This window comes from Puntigrus tetrazona, chromosome 8, assembly GCF_018831695.1.
Source record: "Puntigrus tetrazona isolate hp1 chromosome 8, ASM1883169v1, whole genome shotgun sequence".
NCBI lineage: Eukaryota > Metazoa > Chordata > Actinopteri > Cypriniformes > Cyprinidae > Puntigrus > Puntigrus tetrazona.
In genome coordinates, this window is record NC_056706.1 from 23750246 (window position 1) to 23765833 (window position 15588).

A 15588-nucleotide genomic window follows, 5' to 3' on the forward strand; every position below is an offset into this window, starting at 1 on the left:
ATAGTAGTGCATGACCATATTTCTCTAAACATTAGGAATGAGCAAAAAATAAAACATATTGTAAAACATAAATCTACATGTTGGATTATTTAAAAAAAAAAAAATAGTGAGGGGTATAATTTATACACGCTACAGACGCGTCCTTTTGTTCTTCAGTCTAAAGTTATTTGACAAGAGGAGTTGTTTGAGGCTTGGGGGCGTTTCCATGACGCTCCAGACAGGGATATAAACCCCGCGCGGAACCTCGGTCCTGTACAGACGACCTCTACTCACACCAAGCTCAACATGGCTCCTAACGCCACTGCTGTAACTGCTCTGACTTATGCGCCCCGCACCGTGGCCATGAGAAAAGAAGCAAACGAACTGAGAAGAACTCTAAAGCCATTACTGGAAAAGAAACGGCGAGCGCGCATCAACGAGAGTCTCAACCGATTAAAAGCGCTCATTCTCCCTCTCACAGGCAAAGACGTAAGTTATTTTCGTAGAATAAACACGCTGTTTTGGATAGTCTTGTAAGAAGCGCTCATGTGTTTTACGTTTGTTCTTACCTTTGACTGTTTTTAATTTCAGAATTGCCGTTACTCTAAACTGGAGAAAGCTGATATTTTGGAGATGACGGTCAAATTCCTGACTGATATTCAATCCGCTCCATCTAAAGGTCAGTATTCTTCGGATATCTTTTTTTCCATTTGTTCATATTATGGTCGTCTGATGTGACATGGCTTCGAAACAAACTAAACGATAAAAACATTTCCGTTTACAGATAGCGTCGATAGCTTAAAAGATGGATACACGGCTTGCCTCCAGCGCGTTTCAGCGCGCCTACCGCAAACCGGACTCGACGCAGAAACCCGCCATCGCGTCAACGACTTCATCCAGCATTCAGTGACGCTCAAGACCCCAGCCTGCCAGAACTGCTGTGCACAGAGCTCCAAAATGATGACACAAATTCAACAAAAACTCCTCAATTTAAAATCTAGCAGCTCAAAAACCGTAACCCCGGAAAAATGCAAGGTTGCGATTGCCGGTCGACCTAAGCCTGTGCCACTGATCGCCGATTCCAAAGTCTGGAGGCCTTGGTAGATCTACCGTCCAGTCTGCTATTATGATCCTTTCATTCAAGCCTTTAAGAAATGTATATATTTGCAAACCGTTATTCTCTTGTAATGTTTTTAATTTGATGAATACGTCTCATCGAATCGAATATGAGTATTGTATACTTGGTTTTCCAGTCCAGTGTATAGTAATGGAACAGACCCGTTTGAATCGTTTAGTTTTCATAAAGATCCTGCGCGTGACCTGTATATAACGTGGTTAGATTTATGCCCTTCTGCGGGAAAAATCGTCGGTGGCTCTTGAAAACGCCTAAGTAAAACCCAAAGGGTTGTTAATTGTAAGATATTTGCACTTCATACTTTAGTATTATGGGTTGGTGCAGATTGTTAAATGTAAGCACTCCGTGTTGTTGTTCACCGAAATCTCTATTTTAGGAGATGTGCTATTTATTTCCCTGTTTATACATTTATGTGTTGTGCTACATTTATGTTGATGCACTTGTGTGTTATGCTACTTTTTTATAATAAAAGTTGTAGGCTACCCATCTGTTTTCCTTGAATTATTCTCTCTGATCAAATGAAAATAATAGACACAATGGAGAAACTCGTTGTCATATAACAATTACGTGGATTGGCGCGCAAACGAAAACAGATGTGTGTTGGTGTGGTGATGCTCTATAAGCGTAGCCCTATAACCACAATTCACTTACGAGAATTAACCATAGGTTTATCGTAGTAAAAGTGTGGCAGCCATGTTTTTTTGGCGTATTTATTACCATTTGTATAACCACAACTTAACTATAAATACAATGGTTAAACTATGGTTAATGTAGCAAAACCATGATTAATTTGTGGTTGCAATGGTATAACTGTAGTGACCATGTTTTTTAGTAGGCCTATACATTGCATAATGCAGCGTCACGTTGGGGAAAAGCATCTGCCACATAAATAAACGCAAACATAATAACTGACGGCGTCTTCTTTATTCATGTTAAAGGTGTACGCTTGCATGAAAACCTGGTCTCTACTGCCACCTTTCGGCGGTTTGGTTACTGAGCGAACTGAACGAGTGAAATGTTTAGATAATTTGTAAGCAATTGATTAACATGCTGGTAAACCTAACGATTAAAGCATACAAACCAAAAACGGCTTTTGTGGTTTTATTTTGAAATAAAAACGTTTCTTTGTTTTACAGAAATACGGTGAAGGGTGAGTTTATGGCTATCGTCATGTGTGTAAGCTACTTCTGTTAATAAACGGAAGTCGAGTAACTACACCGCTTATATGAATCGATGACCGACTCGCGCCTTTTTCTTCAATGCTCGAAAGCAGAATCGGAGTATGATTGTCACAACGTATTTTACCACAATACTGAAAGTAGTCTAGCCAATCGATTTACCCTTCAAACCTGCAGCTCCGCCTGACTCAGTCCGTTTCATTACGACACGCGGATACGGGGTTAAAGACGAGCCTCGACGCAAGATCGCGATGTCTTTTTCTAATGCACAAGCGACACCATCCATCCAGATATGCAGGTAAGACTCTCTCGTGTAGCGCTAACCTTTTAATGTTTCAATGCATGGATCTCCTTTTTACGTCCGATATGAAGCGGCCCTATAATCCGACGCCTGCTCCACAAATAGAAAAAGATCCTTCCCGGACATCGCTAATGCGTTTCACAAAGAGCGAAACGCAAGGTGATGTTACTTTTGTTCATTTCGAGTAGCTTAAACGGAGGTCGGGATGCTGGTGCATTTTTTCACACTCGGTCTCATCGTGTGTCGTATGTGATGACCTCAACAGTGATGCTGATGCAGAGCATTGACAGGAACGCAAGGTTATACAGGACGTCAGGGCAGAAATTATGCATTTAAGGCATAAATAGCGTAAATTACATTAGGAAATCATAATAGCTTAGAGAAACATATCCTGTAATAACGGGGTGGGAAAAAAAAGAGTAAAGAGAAAATTAAACGGAGATATATATATCCTGCGTGTTGTTCTTGGCATTAATTTTAGCGCTCATTTGTTAATCGCTTTGTTTCGGGATTAAACGTTAAAACAGCCAGGCTAAAGCAGAATGCTCTTGTCTTTCAGTGTTTAAGCGACTGCCCTCTTGCGCCTGTAAGTGGCAAAGACTGCATACGCTCAAATGACGCCATCAAGTTAACCACGTGCACATTTCCTGAGAATTTTGTCTGTGTTTGTTGTCGTTGATCTTGCGTAAATCTGCAGATCTAACTTACATGTAAAAAGTTTATGACGGCGCTGAGGCAGAACCAGCTCCTCCACCATCTGTGGAAACAGAACTGGGGGGCCAGAATGCGGAGTACTACGTCGAGGTCTGTTCTTCGGCCCTTTTTAATCAGATGGAAACATTCTGATGCTAAAAAAAATCGTTTAATTAAATTTAATCCGGTGACTGGAACCTGATTTACAAATGAAAATCAACTGTGGTAATCTCTGCAACGTAACGTGGTCTGCTACTAATACCAAGTGACTGTGATTGGTCCATCTTGATCAGCGCTGAGAAAATATACAAGGTATCACGTGACAACACCAACTTTGTGTTTTTAGCATAGGTATGGACAATAACAACGAGAGTCTTTAATACTCATTTAATTAGTACGTTTTACATAATACAGAGATTTAAACTAGACCAATGTGTTTAATTGTATCAGTAGGCGTTTTTAACGTTTCATGACACCACCACCGACTAGTTTGGTTGCATTCTTGTAAACCGTCAGCTCTTTTAAATCACAAAATCTATCACAGCTCCTTTTTTTATGTGTTTACTCGTTTAAAATAGCCTTTCGACTCAAGAGTCTTTTAGGAGTACATTAGCACTCTTGGATTATGAACGTAACGGATCCCTCTTCCCAATTTTTGACCCCTCAGTAGTTAAAAAATAATAGTTTTTGTATTGCCACAATGGCAAGAACATGCTTCATTATAAAACTTTCACCCCTTTCTCTTAAATAAAAGAAAAAAAAAACATTTTAGGGAGCTTTTCTGTTTTTCCTGGTTTGTACACAGAAATTAATATTTCAGCATACTGGTGCATTACCGCATTTTCCTCTGAATGTTTCTATAATTTCAGTCTTAACTAGTTTTTTTTATTGTGTTGTTAAGAAAACACATTTTCATCTATAAACAATAATACTATTTGCTTACGTAATAAAATCTCATCATTGTGTGTGGGATTTATATTCCAGTATTGTATTTTCCCTCAATATACTTAACATCAAGTGGGGCCAGTGCACAGTTAGTGTAACCACACACATTTTATTCACATGCTATTGTTGCGCAGATACCAAATTTACTCAGAAGGTAACCAAATTTGCTTGGTTACTTGGCAGCCAGGGTGAATCACTTATGGGGTGAGATCCATTTTGTCGGTGCTTACCAGATCGGGTCACTTTGTTACCATCTTGTTGCAAAGAGGGCAATATGCTACATTGTTTTATTGAGACTGGCGTTTTGTTTCTGAGAAAGGTCAGATGTATTCATCATCATCCTCATATTCTCAGGTAGGATTGTTGTTGCATGTATTTTTTAATCAAATTATTTCATAATTATTTCATGTATTCTATAAATTATATTACTGTAAATATATAATGTGTGTATATATATATATATATATATATATATATATATATATATATATATATATATATATATATATAGTATTTAGTTAACTAAAGTAAAAACTGAATGCAAAAAACTTTTATGGCTTTTTTTAAGCAAGCCATAGAGACACAGCATGAAGAATAATTCATTCTGATGCCTAGGAACTTTTCATTCATGACATTCATACAAGAACTTCACAACATTCAAAAATGCAAAGTCCTATCCACCATCAGTACTACGTGGAAATGCATTAAAAGGTAAATGTTAGTGTAATGAAAAAGGAAGGCAGAGAGATCTCATTTTCATCTCCTGATAATAAATGGTTTGACGCAATCAGACAACAGAAATCTGACAGTAATCTTTTTAGCACTCTTTTGTCTTTGGTCTTTTGTGTTCCATGTCTGTTCTGCTGTGGAGTGAATATCTTGTTACATGTCAAGAATATATTGGGATAGCCTTCATCTAACCCCAAAGTCAAAATTAATTTTACCTAAAGAAATTGAAGCCAGATTGTGGTTTTCTTCTTTGAATCGTGACTTTATTTTCTAGTTACAGAATTTTAACTGCTTTCTAAAAGTTGTACACATCTGGGTAATAGGTTTCAGACCGTAGTTTTGCTCATTTTTGTGAACTGGTGAACTAGAGCCTTACATATTCAGATATACAGTCATTGCTAGCTCTGTGAGTTGACTGAAAACCTACTAAATTTGAATGAAAGTAGGTGGAGTCTATGAATCACTCACTAGAGGATGATGTCATAAGCGATGTGTGGATGGAGGAAATGAATGAAAGACTGTCACTGTCGCGGATACGCTCACTGTTGGGAACTTCTCAAGTCTCTGTCGTCTAACTTTTAAGAAGTTATGGTGTCTCATTATGTGCTCAGCAGGTAGAGTTGTCTAACGAAAACATGTCTTACTCTTTTAGATTGACACATTTAATATTTTCATTCGTACATGTGCATCCCACGTATAATTATTAAGTGAAATGAAGTAGCTTGTTGTTTGTCATGGTGGTTTTAGGAGATGTTTGTTATGATTTGGCTGTTCAGAAATTCTCACCCAACTGGTTATGTATGTATTCATGTCTGTGTTAACTGATTTTGTGTCAACATGTCTATTTGTTGTTGTTTTCATTTATGATACCATTAGACAGAAAAGCTGAGTCAAACAGCAAAAAATTCCAGTCTCTTGCAACACTGTAAAAATTGGAATGTCATCATTGTGTGTTATTTATAGATGTTATACTTTCAAAAAAAAAAAGAAAACAATAATTAACATAATATTTTTGAGTAGTTTTTTTTAAGGAATCTACCCGAATAATTTATGTTAATTAATTGAGTATTAATTTATGGCACAATGTATTTAATATATTAAGTGAAATGTTCTCTGCTCTTCTGCGCTCTATTGCACTGCGCAGTGGAAACATACCAGAAACTGTTTCAAATGTCAAACACATCTGAACAGCAATAGATATTTACCTTCATTCAAAAACATAAAATAGCATTTAATTTCAAAATGAACTCTCCATATCCAGCCATATGCAAGGCATGCTGAGATCTAACAATCTCCTCTAAAATAAAACTGCAAAATCGAGATAATTCTTCTAAAATAAACAGTTTTAGTAAATTTTTTGTTGTTGTATTCAGTTCCTCTATTTAAGCCTCAAAACTGTTTTATTTTAAAAAAGTGAGAAAAACAAATCTCTTGGTTTTATTAGTAAAAAGTCCTCCTTCTTTTGCATACAACATGGAACCAAAATCTCTATAATTAATTCGTATTTAAAAGTCAATATAAATAATGCTAATGACTATTTGATGATGCCTTTGTTATGCATGATATGTACTCCCTATTATAATAACAATAAATATGTGCATAATTACATGCAAGTAACCCTACATAACCCAATCCCTAATCTTAACTCTAGCTATGTATGTAGCATGTAGTTAATTAATACTCAGTTGTTTAAACATATAATTATATTGTAACAGGTCCTCACAAACTTCCTCAGCGGGCCCTCCACCAATCATAGACCGTCCATTTGTTTGTGCACCCCTGCCTCATGTCTGAATAAATCCTAGCGAATGCATCTGCATGTTTTAGTCCCATTTGTAACAGACTGGTTAGGTTTAAGAGTGGGTTACGGTGTAAAGTTAAATTACAAATGTACTTACAGAAATGTAAACACGCAAGTAATAGAAGTACAATGTAAAAATATTTTGTTTGCATTGTATCAATTTAAATGTGACTACCTAGTAGTTAAGGCCACCTAATATGAAGTGGGACCTATATAGTTTAATAAATTTGTGAACATGATTTTTTTTAGTTGTTTAACATAGGTGAGAAAGACAAGTTAAAAACATATAATTAATGATTTAAAATATACAACATGTTGATTTTTATGGCTAATACGGAACATGGTTATAAATATAACATTTATGAATACAATAAGAGATTATATGAAAAGTTGTTTTTCTTTAATATTTCAGGATAATGCGTCCTGATGATGCCAACATTGTTGGCAATGTTCATGGTGGGACTATCCTAAAGATGATTGAGGAAGCGGGATGCATCATTGGCACACGCCATTGCAATACTCAGACTGGGGTGAGTTTTAGTCCAAGGCTTTCAATGCCGGAACCACCATCATTTTTAATTATGAAGTTAAAGGTGTTTTCTAGGACACATTAACAGATATAACTGAACATTCATTATCATGATTTGATAAGTGATAGATGAAATTGGAAAAACAGAACTGTTATATTTTACTGCTAAACCTTAAGTTGTTTTTTTTAAGTTTTTTTTAACCATTTTTTTTTTTTTACCACAGGTTCTTATTACATTCATTCAAAACAATATCACTCTCATTACTGTAATGTGAAAAAATTATATATTACTATACAGTATTTATGTCACATTAGTATAAAAATACTAAAATATATATTATGTATAAAATACATGTTTTGGCTGTTGTAGCCAGTAGAGGGCTCTGCAAAATCGTAAATGTAGCACAATGTACAGATGCAGTACAAATGTATATGCAGCTGCTGTAGTATCTTGGTATACTAGTAATGCATAAAGTAAAATTAAATCTAATTTTTTTTTGGCATGCAGGACCGCTGTGTAGCTGCTCTGGCTCGGGTGGAGCGCACAGACTTCCTGCACCCAGTGTTCATCGGTGAAGTAGCCCACGTCAGTGCTGAGATTACCTACACCTCCAAACACTCGGTGGAGGTGCAGGTTAATGTTCTCTCAGAGAACATAGTCACAGGTCAGTGAAATTTGTTTTTTAAGTTAGTGCTGCAGCTTTTTGTAACAGTTAGGTTAGGGTTAGACCTATTACTAACCTTAACCTGCCCATTTTAAGGTGTCATAATACAGAGTGATTACTAATTAAGTAGTAGCTATTGTACTTACTTGAAACAAAATGTACTTACCATGTAACTAAATTATACAACAGCCTGTTTGTGAGGTTGTGATATTATGTTGATGTAATAGGAGGCTACTGTTACGCATACGTCTGGTACACAGCTACTTGTACACTTAAGTTCAATCTTAAAACACCTTATTTTAAAAGCTAAGCCTGTGTGATGTATTCTTTAATTTGAATGCAATTAGAAAGGTATTGCTTGTATTTAAGCTGTGTAATGGTGAGTTAAATCAAACTAAGGTGCAGATGGATAATGTATACAAAGATACAAATGAAGTATACTTAAGTGCAATCTTCATACATTTTATTTTAAGTAGCTTATTTCTGCACTTACATTTATAATAACACTGCTAGGTACTGCCTCAAACTATAAAAGTATCCTTACAGTAGTCCATATGTTAAAAGCATTGTAAGTATTTAAGAGGACACTTAACTTCTAGTGATTTAACGTCGAATTGACTAAAGAGACCGTCTCTGCATTTAATAAGAAATTGGTCACTCTCGTCATTATACATCCCTTGTACTCTTCTACATTATACTGTACAGTGCTTTGATGCAACCTGTGTTGTTAAAAGCGCTATATAAATAAAAATGATTGATTGATTGATATTTAAAAGTTAGGGATTTAGTAACAACACAAAGTTGTTATTCATTAAAAATATTTACCTCAGCCACAGCTCTCATGCCTCATTCACTATATTTGTATAACCAAAACTGGCGAGCCATGAGGTCCAATGGTAGTCAGTATGATTTACATAAAACCACCTGACATGATACATCTTCACCTCTACTCATTCAGTCGTTAGGAAAAACACTGAGGACTTATGAAAATATTTTATATATATGTACAGTGTATATGTATCTAATGTGAAACCTAAAAAACATACTGCTCAAACAAAACGCAATTCATAATAACAGAATTTTGTTCATAATTATAACTCTATCATAACTTCTTCATGAATTGTACATGAGCTGAATTCATCAAAAGATTGCATCAGACATCAACCTGCATGAATAATTGAGATTCCATTGAAGCTGATTAAAACAGGTGTGGATGGATGCCATTGTGTACATTGTGTTCATTTTTTGGGGTTAAAGGTCAGTGTTTATTTTTAAGGAGTCGTTGTGATTAAAATGAGCTTCAATTACTGTTTCACGTCAACTTCAGAAATAAGAATTTATCATTTAATTTCAAAATTGGCCTAACACCCTACTGCATAATTGTCCAGTTCAATACTGTAAAGCTGATTTGAAGCACTCATAAAGCACTACATAAAGGTGACTTGACTGAAAACATTGGGCGCTTTACCATATTCATGAGTTAGCCTACAATTATTTCAAAAGCAAATGCTGCATTATCCCCGTCTCTGATCTTATCTAAAGATGGAGCTATAGCACAATAATACTAATCTGAATATATTGCAATTCTACCTTTAGACTCATATGGTGTTTTATCATAAAAAAACAGACATGATATTCTTAAGATTTAATTATTTGAGGCATTGTGGATCAAATCAGTACAAGAGAAGACGAAACAGCGGGGCTAAAACAAAAGCACTATCCCCAAGGCACATGTTGTTACCACAGCAACAGGGTTGTCATGTGGCAAAAAGCGATCCAGCTCGGCGTGGGCGAAGGACCCAGTCAGTAGTAGTGGAGAAAGTGACTGCGGAAGTCGTTACAAAGAAAGACACCCCTGGACTCGCTCCACTGTTCAGTGGCCACATTCGAATGCTCGCAATGAATTAGAGCTCATATTTCACTCCATCAAAAGAAACAAATAATATTGTCTTAAAATAAAACAAAAATTAATTATATCAAAAATATTATATGAGATTAATTATATTTTTTTATATGTGCAATATACACAGACACGGATTTAAAGAGTTTATTCAAAATTACAAAGTCTTAAGTACTCTTTGGTCAAGCTAACATACTGTAACACAGGAAGCCTTTTAGGACTATTAAGTTGGTTTGTTTGTTTATATATATTGGTGGCACGTAATTTATTTAAGCTACATTTAAATAAAAAAAAAATGTTGAAAGTCGGTGTAGCTCAGGTCCGTAAAAGGGAATAGAAATGTATTGTAAATTCTTATTTATTGCCCTTTATGTGATTAAATAAATTTGGATATAATATATATCAAACTTTATAGAAAGCTGTGCAATAATAAAGTTATATAAGGATATAACCAATCATACATTCAAGATTTGCTATATAGTATTGTCTTGTACAATAGTCACTACGTAGGTAAAGTAGAATGTACTTTACATACATACATACAGTACATACATATGCACACTCAACCTTTAATATATAACTTGCCAAAAATATATTTTTTGATGATATAAGCAGTTGGGTTTGCTATATAGCACAAACCGTTTAATCAATAAGTATACCGTATGCATGCAGAACACCTTAATGTATTATACTTTTACACATTGTAATACAGTATAGCTATATAGTACACTGTATTACTAACCTATTAAAGGCTGCACCTTTACATGTACATTTAGTCAATTAGCAGACGTTTTTATCTAAAGTAGCTTACAAACGAGGACAATGGAAGCAATCAAAACCAAGAAAAAAAAAGCTTTTTTTGTAGGCGTTATCTTAACCCGTGTTATACAAACTTAAATCAAAAAGTTGGGAAATCTGATGAAACTGTGGTTGCCTTTTAACATTTTAAGTTGGCTCGACATTTTTTTTTACAGTTCAATATAGAAAAAAGAAGCCTAGCGTGTATGTGTATGTTGAAACGGTTAGATAGAATAGGTATTTTGATAAAAAGAAAACAGATAAAATACAAATATAATAGAGAGTGCTAGAATCAGAGGGTCGAGTGAAGATGGAAGAGTTGTGTTTTTTGTTGTTTCATGAAGATGGATTAAGCTGCTCGGAGTTGAGTTACCTTTATAGTGTATTTTAACATTGGAATGTGTGTCTTGCTGCATTATACTAGGAAAAAGTATTATTTTGGTATCTGTGGAAGAACTGATTATTAGGTGCATAATAAGCATTATATTGACCTATATAGAAGGCTTCAAGTGATACTGCTATAGTCAATCTTAAACAACTGTTACATTAAAGCTTTTTTTCAAAATTATTCTTTGACAAGCAATACCTTTTTTCCATAATTCATTCTTTGTAAGAATCGGTCCACACCATCGGGGTTTAATTCTCACACACTGCATGTTAACCAGTCCTTGTGCTGTTTTAAGTCTGTCGAGAGGTCTCAGGCTGTCTCAGTGCTGCCCCTTTAAAGGCTCGAGCTGAGCCGCGGGGAACCGCGCGGAATGGGGGCAGACTTTATGTGCTTCTGTCATGTTAACTTAACGTCACGCGTCACCAACACAGGCAGCAGTTGCAGAGCGATACCTGCATAGGAAAGCAGTCTACTCTGCAAACGCAGTGTCCTCCTCCAGAGTTTAAACATAACACGGAGCAAAACCTTTGCTGTGCCAAAAAATGACAAACTTGCATGTATGTACAAACAAAAACAGGAAGTAAATGAAACCATGCATCCAAGAAAGTAAATGAACCATGGTCTAGAAATCACTGCCTATTAATGCCTTCATTCATACACACTTTGGGCTATTATTGGCTGGCTCCATTAAACTGGTTAATGATAAGGACATAGTAGCGACAGTAACTATCCCCATATTATATGCGGACAGTATTATGGTGTCAGGGTAATATCTTTTTCCAAAATATATATTTTTTGTTTTTCATACAAATGCGATACATAGACTTCAGCTTTACCTAGCATCAACATGCAGCAAAGAAGCAAGGTTCTGGCAAAAAAAAAAAAGAACTTTCGATAAACCTTTGTTTTCTGGTCTGACAAAATTTTGAAGGAAGCATTTGTGGTGGTTTATATACATGTGTGAACTCAGGCTAGGCCATCACATGACTCTTCTCTTGGGTTACACACACACAGACAGTCAGGGCCAATCTTGTCAGCCTGGTCTCGCTCACACTCCTCAGGGGTCTCCTGCCTCTGAATGCAGGGGCCGTGATGATTGCATCGGCAGGGCTGCCATCTACACACACACATTATTCAGATGCAAAATCACATTAGAATGAATGCATTTTCTGTCATTCTAGCACTCTTTCTATTAAACCCACTTACCGAGCCATCTAAAAGAGGACGTACATTAGACTTGATATGTTTTCAGACACCTAATTATATTATTTGCAACTGCAATTTAATATGTTTTATTAATGCATACATATTTACATACAATTTAACAACAGTGAAGGACTTAACATATGCTAGACTGTATGTTAGTCGACACATAAAAAATTCTTTAAAGCATGTCAAAAGATTATCAAAATATAATTTAAAATGTACTTTTCATTTTTATCAAGGCTCTCGATTTAATATAAAATACATAGAAAAAATTTACTATTGTAAAATATAATTGAAATAAAAAAATTGGTTTCCTGTTTTAAATAATAAATCTAAAGTTTCAATAAATAAATTAAACAAGTCTTCATTCTCACATGATCCTTCAGAAATCCTTCTGATTTATTATTAACGTTAAAACTGTGCTGCTTAATATTTTTTTGGAACCAGTGATACTTTTTTTTTTAACGAATTAAAGGTAAAAAAAAGAACAGCATTTATTTAAAATATAAATATTTTCTAACAACATAAGTCATTTTTTTACTATAATTTTTGTCTGTTTAACTCATTGTTTCTTAATAAAAGAAAAAAAGGATAGATTTACTGACTTCGAACATTTGAATAGTAGTGCAGATTACACATAATATTACACAAATATTACACATTTCTTTTAAATAATTTTTTTTTTTTTAATTCTCGAATGGATAAAAAGTTAAAAATAACAAAATATCATAGGTCCCTAAAAAATAAGCTGCATTTCCAGCGTTGATAATTGATAGATCATGACACTGAAGACTGGAGTAATGATGCTGAAAATTCAGCTTTGTTTCACAGGAATTAATTATATTTTAAAGTATATTAAAATGTAAAACTTTTATTTTAAATGACACTAATATACAAAATTATTTTTCTATATATTTGATCCAAAAGATACATCCTTCATGAGCATAAGAAACCATAAAAAATCAAGTGCACCACATTTTATGAAATGTACAATACACATAAACCCCTGTCCTGTATACCCCATGTAGTTTAAAATCTATATTAAACATAAGACAAGTTCATAGAGTGAGTAAAGGTTGGCAGAGCCTTTAAAGGCAAGTCCATTTCTAAACAAAGTGTGCAGCACACCTGCAATCACTCATGTTTCTGTACACAGCTGTACTGCGCAACATCTTTCCTCTCTGTATCTGACCAGTGGGTTCATATTGAAACCAGTAATTAAAGTCTTGGCTGGCAGTAATGGAAAATCTGAGATTGTAATCAAGAGCAATCTACTCTGGTAGACGTAAGTCACTGAAAAAACATTTAGATTATATGCCCCAGACTCTATAATAGTTCACATCTAAAGTCAGAACAGTATTAGTGTCTGTGTATTTACACATTTTAATCATTAAATGAAAAAGACTGCAGTTATTAGACTAAAGAGTTATCAGTGTACTAAATCAACATATAAAACCACCATGGTTCCAAAACCTGTTAGCTAGAGAGATGTTGGTTGCTAAGCGACAAATTGGTCTGATATATATATAGGATCAGAGTGTGACTATTTACGTCTATACTGCAAAAACTGAAAATGTGATGTAGTTTCTTTAAAAAGCTATACCTTAAAACATACCTTTGTTGGTGTAACCCAATCACTTTATATTACCTTAAATGATTTATTTACTGAAAAATGTATACACATTGCTAATCATTAGAAGTTTCTTTTGCAGTCTGAAGGATCATGTGACACTAAAGACTGGTGTAATGATACTGATCACAGGAATAAATTACATCTTACATTACATTCAAACAGAAAACAGTTATTTTAAACCATAATAATATTTAACGATATATATATATATATATATATATATATATATATATATATATATATATATATATATATATATATATATATATATTTTGGATCAAATAAATGCAGCCATGGTGAGCGGAAGAGACTTCTTTTAAAACCATTTATACCATTCTGTATTATATTATATTAAATTATATTACATTATTTTCTGCTCTGTCATACAACAGACCTCGATTTTACCTTCGCATAAGTATTTGAAACTCATGAGGTAAAAATATACAATACTTTTGTAATTAAAGTTTTAGATTGTATATTGTGTATTAGATACATTTTTAGATTCTGTCTACTTCAGAGTAGGAAGAGTTTAAAGCTGTTGAATGGCTGATAGTAATGCTGCTTTATACATTTACTGTTACACAATATTATTAAAAATTGAAAATGATACATATGATATCGTCGTGTGTCCAGTCAGGAGCTATTTTTTGCTCGTGAGTCTTTGCTAGTGGAAAACATGTAAATATCCTGCTGTGTAGAACCATTAGACAAGCTGCTGTGGAAACCAATTAGAGAAGCCATTCTCTCGCCATGGTAGCGGCAGAATCCCTGCATGGTTGTCATAGCAACCAGCTTGTCTGGATGACTTCAACAGAGTGTAAAATGCAAATGCTTTTCCCAAATGCAGTCTGTCAGAATTAATCCTCCTCTTTCTGCTGAATTGGTACAGTTCAGTCTTAAATTATTTGTTTTGTGTTCATAAAATGTAGGAGAAACAGGTCTCGGTTATCGGCCATATTGATGTCTGTATTGCAACCTTGTAACATCTGTCAAAATTGCGTATCAAAATGGGCAGTATCTGTGCCGTCAACTTTCTAAGGCTATACAGCTTCTGCTTTAAAAAGAATGCAAAATTGTTACTATTTGAACATTTTATGCTTAGTTAAACATCAGGATTCCCTGTGTTTAAATGAGATGCAGAATGCTCCTTTTTACAGTATGTATGTAGATATTTTGGATGAAAATCAGCAGGCTTGTGACTGTCCCATTGACTGCCAAACAATTGCCACTGTCAGGGTGCAGAAACGTATGAAAGATGTCATTTGTATGCTCCATCTACCATCAGTGGTTCAACAATAATATTCAGTTATAATACTTTTTGTATGACAAGAAAGCATGATGTATGCAGTTCTGTGTTTGATGCAATGCTGAGATACGTCTTGTATGTGTATTTATGCTTTGATTTGTACAAACAGCATATCTTTCCATTGCGGCCTAACACAGAACTGTGTACGTTATGTCCACTGGATGCTGTTCAAAATGGCACTGTTATTTTTGTTTTCTTTCCATACTAAAAGTATTCTTACATAAAAAGCTTTAAAAATGTATGTGATTCATTTCAAAATATTAATTTTGGGGCAGAGTAACCAATTAACAGCTATTAATCACATCCAAAATTCAAGTTTTTGTTCGTATGATATATCCGTGTGCACTGTGTATATTTGTTATGTGTGTGTGTGTGTATATATATATATATATATATATATAT

At 34.6% G+C, this 15588-nt stretch overlaps 2 protein-coding genes across 2 annotated transcripts in view; both read left to right on the plus strand.

Moving 5' to 3' along the window:
* On the plus strand, window positions 1-2186 carry hes2.2 (hes family bHLH transcription factor 2, tandem duplicate 2). Its single transcript, XM_043246878.1, has 3 exons — window positions 1-468; window positions 571-658; window positions 764-2186. The coding sequence occupies exons 1-3, from the start codon at window positions 286-288 to the stop codon at window positions 1081-1083; spliced, it is 591 nt and encodes a 196-aa protein (XP_043102813.1). The 5' UTR covers window positions 1-285; the 3' UTR covers window positions 1084-2186.
* A 157-nt stretch (window positions 2187-2343) lies between these two features.
* Window positions 2344-15588, plus strand: part of acot7 (acyl-CoA thioesterase 7) — a 51461-nt gene continuing 38216 nt past the window's right edge. The window contains 3 exon segments of the mRNA XM_043246225.1: window positions 2344-2590; window positions 7174-7291; window positions 7799-7955. Of these exon segments, the coding sequence (XP_043102160.1) occupies window positions 2544-2590; window positions 7174-7291; window positions 7799-7955 (322 nt within the window). The 5' untranslated portion in view covers window positions 2344-2543.

Bases quoted from the DNA above. Each gene is read 5' to 3' on its own strand.
- hes2.2 (XM_043246878.1), top strand. From the start codon at position 286: ATGGCTCCTAACGCCACTGCTGTAACTGCTCTGACTTATGCGCCCCGC. The intron at 469-570 runs GTAAGTTATTTT...TTTTAATTTCAG, and splicing joins TCCCTCTCACAGGCAAAGAC to AATTGCCGTTACTCTAAACT. The intron at 659-763 runs GTCAGTATTCTT...TTCCGTTTACAG, and splicing joins TCAATCCGCTCCATCTAAAG to ATAGCGTCGATAGCTTAAAA.